At 48.3% G+C, this 14,960-nt stretch overlaps 1 protein-coding gene across 6 annotated transcripts in view; it reads right to left on the bottom strand.

Moving 5' to 3' along the window:
• The window catches only part of OSBPL3 (oxysterol binding protein like 3), a 184,615-nt gene that overhangs the window by 20,131 nt on the left and 149,524 nt on the right, over window positions 1-14,960 (bottom strand). For all 6 annotated transcript variants that reach the window (XM_084787333.1, XM_084787334.1, XM_084787335.1 and 3 more), the window contains 3 exons: window positions 10,928-11,178; window positions 7,577-7,714; window positions 911-974 (listed from right to left, as the gene is read on the bottom strand). In XM_084787333.1, the coding sequence (XP_084643459.1) occupies window positions 911-974; window positions 7,577-7,714; window positions 10,928-11,178 (453 nt within the window). The remainder of the gene's footprint in view (window positions 1-910; window positions 975-7,576; window positions 7,715-10,927; window positions 11,179-14,960) is intronic.

Here is a 14,960-nt window from a genome sequence, read left to right as displayed (position 1 = left end):
TCTCCAAATGTTAAGTTTTAGGAAACATCAATACCAAAACAGTCCTCCTCATGTCCAGAAGGGCTAAGGCTATATCTCAGTGGTAGAAGTACTTGAGAGCAGTGAAAACAAAGCCAGCCAAGGTCAACACAAAGCGAGGTGACAACAACCATGGGTAACACAGACAGACGGAACCCTCCAAACAAACCACACTAAACCCAGAACAAGATAAAACAACCCCCGCCCCAAGGGGCCAGCAGCATGGCTCAGCAGGAAAAGGTGCTCGTCGCTGAGCCTCACAACTGAGTTCTGTGCTTTGGACTCACATGACGAGAGGAGAAAAGCCTCGTCCTGTGAGTTATCATCTGACGTCCACACGCATGTCCATGTGCCCGGGCATACAGACAGTAAATAAGTGGGGGGGGGGGGCGGGGGGAACCCATGGGTTAAAAATGTTCATGAAAACAAAGATGAATAGACGTCAGAGGTACCAAATGTAACTTTGGAAACAAAATATAATTCTTTTAAAAAGCAAGAAACCCATTTGCTGCCTACACTCTGATAAAGGTGGCTGGGGAATGCTGCAGCTCCCGCAGTAAGTGAGGCAGTTATAGAGTAAGTTATAGAGTAAGGTAGAGGAACAGCTCCGAGGGTGAACAGTGGTGACTCGGGTAAAGAGTCGCCACTAAGAAACAAAAATTAACTTTTTAAATTAAGAGGCAAAAAGAATGAAATGATCTCCTGCATTCTTAGCATCCACTAATAATCAACTAAATAACACGCTGTCTATGCACAGGTGGTAAGTGTCAATTACTGTTGTCTAAGAAGAGCAAGACTCAGGACCACTTTTGACCTTGGCAAGCACTGAGTAATCCCTGGAGAGAATCTGCAATGCTATGAACACGGAGGTCACACAGAATCGGCACATTACCTTGCCAGAAAACGAAGTTTCCAGACTCGGCGTGGCAGGCGGAGATAGGTGGGTGGTGGCTGACCTGATGAGACAAAAGACACATAACCTAAGTACTCTTGCTAAGCCTGGGAAGCCATCCCTTTTCCCTTCAGCTGTGTAAACTTGAACGAGTGTGCCCTCAAGGGGGCACTCTTGACATAACCAAGTCCCCTTTTACCCTGATGGGGAGGAAGCTGTCCATGGAAACCTCCAGAGGCTTTCCAGGGAGCATAGCCCAAGCCTCAAGTAGTGAGGACAAAGTCACGATTTGAACAGTATGGGAGAAAACCAGGGACATTTGAGGCCTGCGCTTTCCTCAGCGAGTACTGTTGTTTGACATGAAAAGACCTGAGTATTTTGACTAAGCTGTCAGTCGCCGGTTAGGAGCAGCTACTTCTAAGTAACACAAAAGCATGTCGCCCTAGGGCTCAGAAAACTGAATCATCAAGGCCAGGCTCTTAAGTCACTGCTGAGGTCAGTCCAAGATAACTCTTTAAAACAATATTTACTCACCAATTTATTGTGTGTGTGCATGTGTGTGTGTGTGTGTGTGCGCGCGCGCGTGTGTGTATGCGTATACATTCACTCACGTACCATGGTTCACGTGTAGAAGTATGAGAACAATTTGTGGGAGCCAGCGCTCACCTTCCACTTTGTGGGTTCTAGGGATGGAGCTCAGGCCCTAAGGCCTGGCAGCCAGTGTCCTGACCCTCTAAGCCATCTCTTTGGTCCCTAGGATAAGTCTTAAGGATAATGTCTCTGTAGAGCAGAGCTGGTCACAGTCACCGAAGAAAGCTCACCAATGGCTAAGGAGAAAACATGTGTCGAGACTGCGGAATTAAGGAGTCCATGGAGTGGTACTGTGTATGATGGGGATCTGGAAGAAGACCCAGAACCCACATTGGGGCGGTGGGGAGCAAGCAAGCTGGGCATACTGGCTGGCATCTGTAATCCCAGCATAGGGCTGAGACAGACAGATCCTTGGGGATCACTGGTCATCCAGGCTAGAACTTAGTGAGTACCGGGCTACTAAGAGACCCTGTCTCAGGAAAACAATAAAACTATGGTAGATGGCACCTGAGGAACAACAGGAGGTTTTCTTCTGGCTTTCCCACATGCATCTGCCAACCTACAACGCGCGCGCGCGCGCGCACACACACACACACACACACACACTTACAGGAAAGTATCTGTGCACTTATCATCACTATATACAGATTCTTGAATGAATGAGTACTAACATCCTAGATCGGCTGGTCCTCATAGCAGAGGCTGCCACTGGGGGGACACCATGGCTTGTTTTAGCCATCAATTAAGAAGCTAAACACAAAATGGGAGGCTATGTTCCCTCTCTTCATCTCAGTAACACTCAGGACTGTGTGCTGTTGTCACAGATCAGTACTTATTAGGAAGAGGAGGAGGAAGAGGAAGAGGAGGAGGAGGAAAGAAAGAAAGAAAGAAAAATAGTTATGTTGGTTGTACAATGGCTGTTAACAGAAGGGTTTTTTTTGGGGGGGGGTTGGTTTGGTTTGGTTTGGTTTGGTTTGATTTTTTTGACATAGGGTTTCTCTGTGTACCCTTGGCTGTCCAGAACCCGCTTTACAGTCTGGCCTCAAACTGACAGAGATCCACCTGCATCTGCCTCCGGAGTGCTGGGATTACAGGCGACCACCACCACCACGCCTGGCAGTAGAAATATCTTCTATTTGGATTATCTACCCAAGGTCTTTCCTACAACCAACATGGAGTCTGAAACCAGACAGGTCAAGCTTCCTGAGCCACAGGTTTCAAAGAATCAGCTGAGAAAACGTACGTACCGGTGTGCTTCCGTGGTTTATAGACTTCAGAGCTAAGTGCTAAGCTGAACTGTTCTGAAAAACATCGCATGAACCACTCGATACTGAGCTTTACCAGGTAGGAACAGGTGTGTAAGGAGATGAGGGGAATGGCAAGTCCACAGGCTCCCCCTCGCCTTCCTCTGGCCCTCCTGTGCTTGGCAGGTACCCTGTATGTGGAGAGCTGCAGGGCTGACGGATCCCCAGGCATCCTGCCACAGCCCTCACCGACAGACTGGAGAGCCAGGAAAGCAGACAGTGACAAAAATAGCATCCACACCTTCGGATCACTCAATGAACTGAAACCCCAGCTTTGGGAACTAGGAGGCGGCACTCTGCTGTCGCTTGATGGGCCGTGGGACGACGCGGAGTTTTGGCCACTCTTCTCTGCAGTTTTGGAGAGGAATTTTTCACTGGCTCAGGGACCCAACTCCTATAATCAAGGCAAATGGCTGCTTCTCTTTGTCCTTAGTTTTAAAAGTCCAAACCCTTGGTGACAGTTCATATCACAAAGTGCTCTATCTACCCTTTCTCCCATGAGGGAACTCTCAACAGTCTAGTTGACTTTTAAACTGCAGGGTTGCATACAGTTAAATGGGGGAGGGGGGAAGGTCACGGGGGAAGGGGTGGACTCGGGAAGATTGGGAGGTAAATGCAATCAAAGTGCATGCTGTGAGACCCCCGCCCTGCAACCCCCAATGGCAGAGTCTACTGCTGAAACTTCAGAGCAGACACAGAATCTGACCACTGTTCCTCATCCTGACTGCACCTACCTCAGGGCTATGCCTAATCGTGTCGTAACTGGACCAGGCCTGCTTCCATCTGCTCTCAGTGTCTTCAGAAGGGAACACTACAAGATACAGCCAATCTGAACATCTGGTTCCAGGGCTTGTGCTTTTGAGCCCATGGGAAGGACTTGTACAAAGCTGATACTTAATCTTTACGGCCAGCTCCCTCTCTATGTTCCTGGAGAGGCAGCCCAAACTGCTGAGTTTTTGCTAACAGTTTAGTCTTGATTCCCTTTGAGGTGAGAGTGGTGTTGTTCGTGGTCCCATACCTTGAACAATACAGACAAAGGATGCCTTCACATCCATGGTCAACAATTCTGGTAGCTGCGAGCTTAGTAACTAACCATTAAAAATGGCCCCAGAAGAATGTAGGGAAAGGACAAAGGGAAATGGGGTCTGGGGCTTAGCATTACTGCAGACACAGAAAGCCTTGCTCCTCCGGGCCTCGGTCTCCTTGCCTGTGGCTGACCCTTGGGGGCCTGCCACTCTGGGCAACCCAGAGGTCAAGTGTGATCACACATTTTAGAGGTGGAAGGCACCGTGCATGAGAAGCAACCACTCAACTGTGATAAGGATAATGTGAGCAAGAAACGGCTTCTGACCACAGCAGACACTTCCGCAACATGTTAGCATGTCTTTTCAATGAGCAAGAATACAGAGAAACATGCTTTGATCTAGGTGAACTCTGGAACAGCACTTGCTTGACTTCCTGGGACTCTCCTGACAGGAATAGCTACACAGTAACTGGGTCACAGGACTGGAGGAGAGAGACCAGCCACTCTTCCAATGAAAGTCAGTCAGCTAGGAGAGGCAAGCTGTCTCATGCCTTTAGCTTGGAGATGTGACTTCATCCATGTATTTTTTAAGGATAAAATCTCCTGTATGTGCATGTACACACATGTACACACACACACACACACACACACACACACACACACGCCACAATCTTAAATGTAGTTATTCAGATACATGTACTTGTAGAGAGGCACAGGAAAGCATAGAATCTCCCCCCAAGTCTAAAAGTTTGTCACCTGCACACACTGGACAGGTGCAGCCTTATGTTGTCTCCATGGGGTAGACTGTCTCCAGGACCAGAAGTAGAAAAACCACATAAGCAGGTATATGGATGCAAAATGAAATGGATGCTGTGCCTTAGCTATGCTATGGTATATATGCCTCTATATGCTTGGGTACAGAGGGCTTCGTATACAGCAAGTCACGTAGTGAGGATGAACGCTGAAAGGAGGAACGGGTGTGTGTGTGTGTGTGTGTGTGTGTGTGTGTGTGTGTGTGTGTGTGTGTGTGTATCTGTGTGTCACATCCACAGAGCTGAGGTGCGCCCAGAACCCCAGGAAATGGAGACTCTGGCCTCAAGACACATCCTCACATTGCACACTCTCCTGTAATTATCATCCTGCTCCCAACGAACCTGCTGAGGAGGAAATCCACCTCAGTCTGAGCAAATGCACACAGTGGAGGCACCCCAGTTCTGACCTCAAGAAGTTCAGCTTTTCTTGGGTGCACACAGAGTGGCAGGCATTTAAGCCAGAAGGCTAAAATCCAGACAGATGATACGGATCTGTCCCTATCAGGACCAGTGGTCATTAGGACAGCAGAGCCAGCATCCAGCTGCCGCCTGAGGGCTTGCTTTCTGTCTCCTAAGTGGCAGCACTCAGCCAGTTGTGCTGCTGGCAGGGAGACACAGTCTGTCTTATTTTACCTCCTGTGCTTTCGTCACTCCTCTTAAACTATTCCTAACGCTCTATATTTAAAGGGGTTTGAAAGTTCTCTCCAAATGTAAGAGCAATAACCACTAACAACGTATTCTTTCAGGTGTGGGTATTAGTGTCCCAGATCCCCTTTCATGAGCATGCACTGCCATTCCCAGGGGATGAAGACACAGCAGACGATCCAAGGACTGATGTCCCGTATGCAAGGCTGCATATGGAGCAAGCGGAGGACACATCCACTGCTGCAGACTACAGCCGGCCTTGTTTGCTTTTTGCCTTGGGGTCCAGTTCACACACCTAAAGACTAAGGTACACAGCACTCTCCCGTGATCTCTCTGGGGACAGGAGCACTTGCCCTCAGGGGCCCTGGTCTTCCTCTCCCAAGTCCCACAGCAGATCAGCTGGCTGATCCTGTGGCTGGTGCCATCCCTTCGGGGGCTCCAAGGACTGCCACTCACCTTCCTACGGATCACATCCCCTTCCCATTACAGTTCTTCGTCCTGCCCTGATTGTCAGCTGTAGTTTGGGGGCTATTTTGGGCCTTCATTTTCTTTTCCTTCTTTCTTTCTTTTCTTTTTTTTTTCTTCACAAGAGTGCATATGACACCATGACAACCGAATCATGTTTTCATTTATTCTCATTCCATTTCAAGTTCAGTATTTAAATAGCCCAGCTGAATTTAAACCAGACTACTGCATCCCTTCACTACTGATTTAGCCCCCACCTCCCTATACTAAGCCATTTTCACCTGGGAAGCCACTGGCAATATGCTTTAGGGTTTTGTATATCCACTTTCTTTTTGAGTTCCAGGCAACACAATTGCTCTGGGCTTTGGTTTTTGTGTTGTTCTTTTTTTTTTTGAGACAGGGTCTCACTGGGCAGCCTAAACTGGTCTCGAACTCTCTGTGTAGCCAAGAGTGACGTTGAACTCAGCGACCCTTCTACCTGAGGCCTCTGATGAACACTAGCATCACAGGAGGCATAAGCACCCCCCACCCCAAGCCTATACTACTTAAGATAAGCACCATGCTCATCCGTTTCCTAGAAGCTGGGTGTGGTTGTGAACCTGTGATCCCTTTACTCAAGAGGGTGAGACAAGAGCAATGTGTGTGTTTGAGGCCAAAGTGCATATGCAGTGAGGTCATGCCCCAAAGAAAAAGAGAGCCGGAAGTGGGGGAGGGGCCCCTGCACCTCCTCTCCCAGTCCTGTAATGCAACTCCATTGACACAAATAGCCAGAAGGGAAAAGAACGTTCTAGCAACCCACACCCCCTGTCTATCCTGTTTTCTAGGAGTGGGGGAGAGAAATACATCAGAGTTATGATGCCTAGCCTTCTGAGAAAGGGTGGGTTTTATCTTTCTAAATATACGCTCTCTATTTTAGCTGAAGGGGTTGTTCCACAGCGCAGTCATCCCCCCCAATGCATGCTGAGCCCTCCCAGAGCGACGAGGACAGGGCTCCTACAGCACAGTCACACATCACACAGCAGATCTGTGTCCACAGAACAGTAACAGTGGCCGTCAGCTCTGCTTTACAGAGGAAACCGAAGCACCGAGAAGCTACGTACCCTGCCCTGACTTCTAGAGCCCGCAGGAAGAAGAAGTGCATTTCTAATGTGAGGGGCTCAGCTCCTGAAGCGCCCATGCGATCTAGCGGGCAAGGATCTGCTGGACCTCAGGGCACATAAGGACGTGTTTATTCCCTAGATGAGGACAGAAGTCTTTGTCTGTCCCAGCAGCTGCCCCATGCCACGGCAGGGTCTGGGCATCTGCAATAGCATCAGGCACATGGTGAACATTAAAAGAAAGAAAAATGGGCTTGCAGCTCTAAGTAAATACACATGTGAGAGATCCCTTTTAGGTGACAATCTAGGCCACTGCACTGATGTGGCAACACCCATTCTGAGGGGCAGTCAGGAGCCAAATGGGTGGGCACACTTTCAACCTCTACATCACACTCTGGGTAGGGGCTTTGTGTCTTGGCATGTCCTTTTGCTAATGACCCGAAGGAGAACCAACAATGCTGCTGCTGCTGCTGCTGCTGCTGCTGCTGCTGCTGCTGCTGTTGCTGCTGGTAACCAGGCAGTGTCTCAGCATTACCGAGGCCCGTGTGACCTGGGTGGTAGATGGGCTTCCACGGAGAGAAAATGGATCCTGGCTTCATGCTGCCAAGCCTCTAATTATCTCAAGTCCTTGTGCAGCCAGTGAAAGGGGGGGAGGAATAAATATTTCAGAAGCACACTTAATAGCAGGCACAGAAATCCTCTCAGCAAACACAAAGGGCGTACATCACCTGCTCGGCAAAAAACTGGAAGCCCTTGTCCTGGCGGATGCATTCATACGTTTCTCCGAGGACCGGGTTAAAGGGCTTGCTGCCTGCTCGGAAGTAGCTGGATGCGTACGCAGAAATGGCGAAGGCTGCCACGTACACCTGTGAGCGGAAGTAAGGGACTGGTTTACTTCTTCTGTGTCACCAAGGCATTTGTCACAAAGAAATAAAACCTCTATTTCAGAAAGACAAGGATCTGCCTTTGGTTTAAAGACAACTCAACCAACTCAGGGTTTCCAATTGTAGGTTTCAATAATGTTCACTCAGGCCCAGAGACAGGTCAACCAGTTGAAGCTGCCAACTTATTTTAGTGTCTGAAACCTGGAGGGCCAGATCGAGATCCAACTGAGGTGTCGAACTCCAACAGCACATCAAAGCCGAATCCCCTACACGCTGCCAGGTAGCGATGCCATCCCAACATTGGGGTGTCAGAGCAGACGGCAAAGAACACAGAGAAGACAAGCAGTGTCCCAAATTCAGAAATATGCACACTACACTTTACTAGTCACTGACTGATGTGGGAGAAACCCAGAAACGCAAAGCTCACACTGACCAAGAGAACCATGGGAGCCACTGTTGCACTCTGAGCAACAACAGAGGAAAGGAAGGAGGGGCGGGAAGAGGAGAGAGAAGGGAGGAAAGGGGAAGAGGAGAAAGATGAGAGAGGGGGAGAGAAGAGAGAGGAAGAGGGGGGAGTGAAAGAGGAGGGAGAAGGAAGGGGGCAGGAGGAGCAAGGAAGTGGGGCAGGAAGAGTAAACTATATGTGCACATGAGATTAGGTCCTTTTGCTGCACTTCACCATGAGGGTACCAGCGCGCTCTTCAGCTCTTTTCTCAGAGCATCAACGGAAACAGCTCCTCACGTCTGTATTTTATTTTCCCCTCAGTTATATGAATGTAGTAACAGGTAGATTTCTTCTTATGGGCGACTGGTAACAGTCTCAACATTCTTTTCTGAACATCCTATGAGGTCGGCTATACTCAGCTCAGTCTCATTTATAATGGCTGTCTGTGTGTGTGTGTGTGTGTGTGTGTGTGTGTGTGTGTGTGTGTTGTGCATGTAGGTAAGCATGCACGTGGGGTTGAGAGGTCAACATCAGCTGCCTTCCTCACTTTCTACCCATCAGGGTTTGTTTGTTTGTTTGTTTGTTTTTTTTTGAGACAGGGCCTATCACTGAACATGAAGCTCACTAATTTGGCTCTATTATCTGGCCACCAAGCCCCAGGAATCCCCTTGTCCTGCCACCTTCCAGTCCCAACGGTTACCCCTCCGTCAGACTTTACAAAGGCGCTGGGGAATCAAACTCAGGTCCTCCGGCTCGCACTGCAAACAAGGTACTGAGCAAGCCATCTCTGGATCCCTGCTGCACTCCCGAAACTCCCATGGGAGCTTCTCTCTCTACCTCCTCAGTGTGGGATGCCAAACACCTGGAGTCCCCTTTCAAATGTAAACTACAGGGCAGGAGAGGTGGCTCATCCTTTAAGGGCACCCACTGCTCCCACAGAGGCCCAGGACAGAGTTCCCAGCACCCACAACTTCCTTATCTCCAGTGCCAGGGGACCTTACATCCTCTCTGGCCTTTGAGGACTACTACACTCCTGTGGCACATATATGCTCAATCAAGCACACACATGCACAAAAGCTTTAATAAATCTTGAAAAACAAAAAAACAAAACAAAACAAAAACTCGAAATACAACAAAGTAAAAAAAATCCATTGTTATCCATAATGCTGGGAAATAAGAGCAGTAGGCAGAACAAAATCTGCCCTTTGGTGATATGAAGAACCTACACAGGAGAACATGGCGGTGACAAAGCAGTTAAAAAGAGAAAAAACAAAAACAAAAGACAAAAAACTCTGGGCTGTGGTTTTGGATCCTTGGTTGTGCTTGGGCCATTTAGTCTTGCCTCAACCTTTCCTATTCCCCTTTAGTTTTATGTGACAAAAATCTCCTATTTTAGGTCACGTTGGTCTGAAAGTTGCATCATTCCTCCTGCCTCAATTTCCTTAGTGTTTCAATCACATATGTGATTAAACCATGTTCAGGTCAAATTTTAGTCCATGGTCACGAATAGGGATCAATTGGCCCCAAACTTGCCACCAATCCTCCTGCCTCAGCTTCCTCAGTGCTGGGACTACAGCGTGAGCCACTGTGCTTCCCCTGTGTGGTTCAAGGTCAAGTGCAGGGATCAATTGCTGACCATGTTTAGGGGTCTAAACTGCCACAGGAGAGAAACACACTTAAAGAGTATTTTCATGTTCAAAGCGAATCATTTTCTTTGAGGCAAGCTGCCATAAATGCCTTAGAAGCTTCCTGCCTCCTACCTTCAGCAGACGTCTCTGGGGAAACACAACAAAAAGGGCAAAACCGCAACTTGTGGATTTTGGCATTTTATGATCGTTAGTATCAAGAGAGAAAATGTCTTTAATGAAGACCCCAGAGATCAGGCAGATGACAACAGGATGCCTCTTTGAGTCAGGAGCTGAGGTTCTCTTTTCATTTCTAAGTCATGGCAGCGAACAAACTTCTGTGAGGGTCAGAAGTGTAGGTTGTGTGGGAGTTCGAAGGGGTCTGCATCCTTTGTCACAGAGAGTGGGGCCTGTTGTGTTGTTGGCTAGCTCTGTGAAGCATCCTGCCAGCCCCCCCCCCTCCCCAAGGCGGGGAAGCTCCTCTCCAATTTGGCCAGAGGCGAATAGAAAGAAAGAATTCTGCACGTGGGGGAAACCAGAAGTCCCATCTCACTGAACAGGCAAGGAATCCAGTGATTCCCAGTTCACTTATGAGGAAGCCAGAATAGTTTCCAGAACAAACATTTTCAGGAGTTTCACAAAGTTGTTTATTTAAATAACTCTTGGGGGGGGGGGAGGAAGAGAGAAAGGAAATTTTCTGGTATAATGGCTTAAAACCACCTTCTGTGAATGATATTTTCCAAAAGCGTAGGAACGAATGGGGACAATTCCAGAAATAAACAATAAACATTCTCAAGGGAGATTCACTCTAGATGAGAGAAACACAGCCCAGGAAATTAAATTCTGTCCACCCAGGGTAGTAAAAATAAACACAGACAGCCTACAGCCATGTTTCCCAGCCAGGCCTACCAGAACCATCAGATGGAAAAAGAGCAAGCACCGGAACAGCAGAAACACCCACCACTAGGCACCAGCTGCAGGAAGCCCTTTGCTTCCTTAACTGCAGTTTCTGATGAGGTGACTGCGCACAGCCAGGCAAGAGAGGGCTGAGGACCTTCTGAGAAGTGGCCATGTCTCTGGGTTCTGAATGGCTCAGGAGACCAGGGCGGGAGGTGAGGGCCTTACCATCCTCTCCAGGGGGCTGGGGATGTGCGCAGCCTTGTCCAGAAGCTCGCTGTATTCCAGCTCCTCGCAGAGCCGCTGCAGGGTGTTGAGGGGCTCGTTCAGCTCCACGGGCATGGCCACCTTGGACAGGTCCTTCCCGATGTTGTTGCGCAGGATGCTCCACACGCTCACGCTGCTGGTGTTGGGGCCGGGCGCCGGCAAGCAGGTGCGTCTTTTGGATCTGGCTTCCCCACCACTTTCGAGAACAGGCCCTGAAAAGGAGGGAGATCTGGATGACTCTACGAAGCTTCTGTGTTTATTTCACCGTTTAAAGTAATCCGTGAATGTAGTAACCTTCCCTAGCAAGTGCTCGCCACTGTCGGAACGTTCCAGTGTCGTGTGGAAAGCTAGAAACTTGCAGAAGAATTCTGAGCAATTAAAATACCAAACCTCAGGGCTAAGGCTGTAGCTCAGTAGCAGAGCATTAGCTTATGCACCAACCCCCAGCCCTGCTAAGTAAGTAAATGCCCCAAGCTGCATCCACTAAAAGACACACACTTGATTCCTGGGGAGACCTTTAAGTTACCACTCAAACGCCAGCTCCTCACAGCGTCCATATCCAGAGTAAGAAGGGAAATCAGGTTTCTATGCCAAGAACAGGTTAGACTGGTAGGTATAACCTTGAAAACCGAAGCACATCAAATTCTGAAAACCCACTCTGTATATCTGTTCTTTTAAGGCATGATCTTATTCTTTAGCCCAAGCTAGCCTCAAGCTCACAATTTTCTGCTTTCACATTTCCCGGCCTGGGATGACAGCTGTGTACTACCTACTGGCTAAATTGTATTTATTCTTGGGAAACAAGAAAAGAAAGAGTTTCCATCGGTTATTCTACCAACTCAGACAGTGTCCATTTTCACTGCCTATCTGTAAGTTAACACATTTTCCACCTGTGATATTCACACTATGCGGGCTTTTCTATGTTCTGCTTATTCCGCTGTTTGAAATACACTTCCATCATTTAAATTCTTCAACGGTATCATGTTTAATGACTGCAAAAATATTTCACGGTATAGACACATCATAATGTACCAAATCGCTCATTACTATTAGGTCATTACGTTTTTCTCAATGTTCAGCAAAGGGGAAAAAAAAAAAAGCAAAGAAAACCCTACAACACTGGACAGACAGTGGTGGTTCACGCCTTTAATCCCAGCAGTTGGGAGGCAGAGGCAGGTGGATTGCTGTGAGTTTGAGGCCAGCCTGGTCTACAAAGCGAGCCCAGGACAGCCAAAATTACACAGGAAAACCCTGTCTTGAAAAATAAAAAACAAAAGAAAACAAACAAAAAAGAAAACCCTACAACAAGCAACAGTAACGAACATCACAAATGTAAGATGTCTGTCTGGTCCTCTGATCACTTTATCAGCACACGCAGATGAGGACTGCCATGGGAAGCTACGGATGCTGGATCTTCCCATCCCCAGAGCTCAAGTGTTAAAGGCCCGACCCCCCAGCTGATGGATTCCATTGCTAAGATCCATGACTTCTGTTCCACAGTGAGCGGGCAACAGGTGGGGACGGCAGAGAACGTCCCTTGGGGGCGGCTCCTTTCTCCTGCCTCTGCTCCTGGGATCCATGCGGTGAGCACCCCTGGCCCACAACATCTCTATCACACACTCTACCTCTCCACAGACCACACCAAGGGGGCAAATGAGCAGAAGACAGAAACCGCTAGCTAACTTCACCACGGGTCAAAAGAAACCTTCGCGCCGCTAAGCGTCTCGCCTCAGGAGATTGTCCCAGTGACAAAAATCACTGTGACTAGCACAGGTGTACATTTCCACAAGACATGAGCCGCTGGGAACAGTCATCTTCTGAACTCTTTCCAGGTTGTCTTTATTCGTATGTTGCCCTCAACCACAACCAACCACGGTACTTTCCAACATGGACTTTTTATATGTTCCGGGCTAGACCTGAATTTGTGATTCTCCTGCCTCAGCCTCCCAAGTGCTGATATTCCAAATGCACATCTCCATGCCCAGCATCGCTGTTCGCTTTAATTAAATGTTGTCAAGTTGTTAGGAAGACACTATCATTATCTCCTGATTTTGACTGACACGGAAGAACTTCCCGGTGCTCTTGAATGCTTTTGTGAGTGCTGCTGCTTCTTCTTCCTCCTATAGAAATTCCTTCCCTCTCTTTTGTTTCTAATGTCTGTTTTTACAATTTTTATCCTCGCTGAAGTGTTTAAGTTTACATACTATGTAAAACTGCCCGCCTCTCCGCCTCACGCTGTGACATCCCTGCCCCCATGTCTCTCTTCCAAATGCCATCTTTTCACCATACTGATGAAGACCTAACACGCCACCTTCTGGTGAGTTCTCCTTTATTAAACATAAGCGTTAGCATCCCCTCACTGCACAGTCAATCCCTCTGAGCAAGAGGCTGAAATTGGGGTCACGCTGTGCAGTCGCATGTTGATTTAATCATCTAATGGAGTTCCACACTTAGGTTAATTGGTTATATGGGCAAAACTGGACACAGGTGCGTGACTGAGAATGTTAACATCTTTAGAAACAGCCTTGCAGGCCGTCTGATATTTTCTTTGACTTACTAGCATTTGATTTACTAACATTTCAAAGACTGCTACTTCACCAGCACAGCCACAGGACTGGTGGCTCACCTCCCCCCCCTCTACACCCCTACACTCCCGCTCTTCACACCGTGGTGCCCGTCGGGGTTGGTCGCCTCAGCCTGTGACATGTATTCTTCTTCATACCCTTTAGTATATACTTTTTGACATAAACGCTGTGTTATCATCTCATTTTATAGATGAAGAAAGTTGGGCGCAGAGAAGAAACTAGCACACAGATCCAGCGAGGAAGAGAGCTGGGGTGGGTACTCAAGGATGGCCGGCTTTCAGTCCAGACCCTCAGCTGCCCTTGGGCGTTCAGCACAGCAAAGGTCCTGCCACGTGACCTGTGCTTTTTATGGGGGGAAAAACACTGACAGGAAGCACCCTAAACAAGCAGTGTCTGTGACGCACTCTGGGGAGCTCTAGTGTAAGAGCACTGTGGTTCAGCTTTTTGTTTGTTTGTTTTTGTTTTTTCATTTTCATTCTCTTCCCTGATACATATATTGAACAGACAGGACTTGAAGTCTCTATGTAGCCAAGGATGTCCTGGAATTCCTCATCTTCCTGCTTCTACCCGCCCCCCCTAATCCTGGGGTTACAGGCGAATGCCATCATGTCTGCTTTTACGTAGCGCTGGGGATAGAAGCCAGGCCCTCACGCATGCTAAGTATAGCACTCTATCAACTGAGCCACACCCGCAGATGGAGTGTGCGGTGATTCTTACGTCCTGCTAAGTTGCGGGACATAAAAAGGTTTATTCCCCCAGGTGCCTGTCACCGTCAGAGACTGTCCTCAGAGAGCTGAGGGCATCTGTTCCTGGTGTGTTCGAGTTCAGATGACGGAAATTCTGTCCAGTATGTGCTGGGTTCGAGCTAAGCAGCTACGGACGAAGCTGGAGAACAGCGCCCTGCTGTGGACGCAGCATAGCGGTGGTCTACGCTCTGGACTAACACTTCCTCCCCAACTTGACCTCTGCATCCCCTTTATTCTGGGCCCCTCTGGCTCCCTCCCTAGGGCCTTGTTGAGCTTGGTGACAATCAGCTTTATCCATTTTGCCAGTCTCTGAAATAATATTTCTTCGCCATCACTTTCCTTCTTAGGATTAAGCAATAACCCTGAGAAGAGGTAGCAGTATATTATTTTGAATAATCTGACGCTAAATGCCACATAGACTTTTTAGTTACATTCGCCTCATCAAATTCTTAGATTATAAGGACACTTCGGTATCTGAAGACAAAACACCATATCCGATGTTGCACATGCAGAGAAAACGCTTAGCTGCACAAGAGAGGCCCATGAGGCAGGGTGCCGCACATGTGTGATCTCATATAAGGCACGGTGCTGCACGTGTGTGATCCCACATGAGGCACGGTGCTGCACATCTGTGATCTCACATGAGGCACGGTGCTGCACATG

The sequence above is a fragment of the Acomys minous genome (genome assembly GCF_964271855.1).
Source record: "Acomys minous genome assembly, chromosome: 6".
NCBI classification, from domain to species: Eukaryota; Metazoa; Chordata; class Mammalia; order Rodentia; family Muridae; genus Acomys; species Acomys minous.
This window is presented reverse-complemented; position numbering and strand designations above follow the sequence as displayed.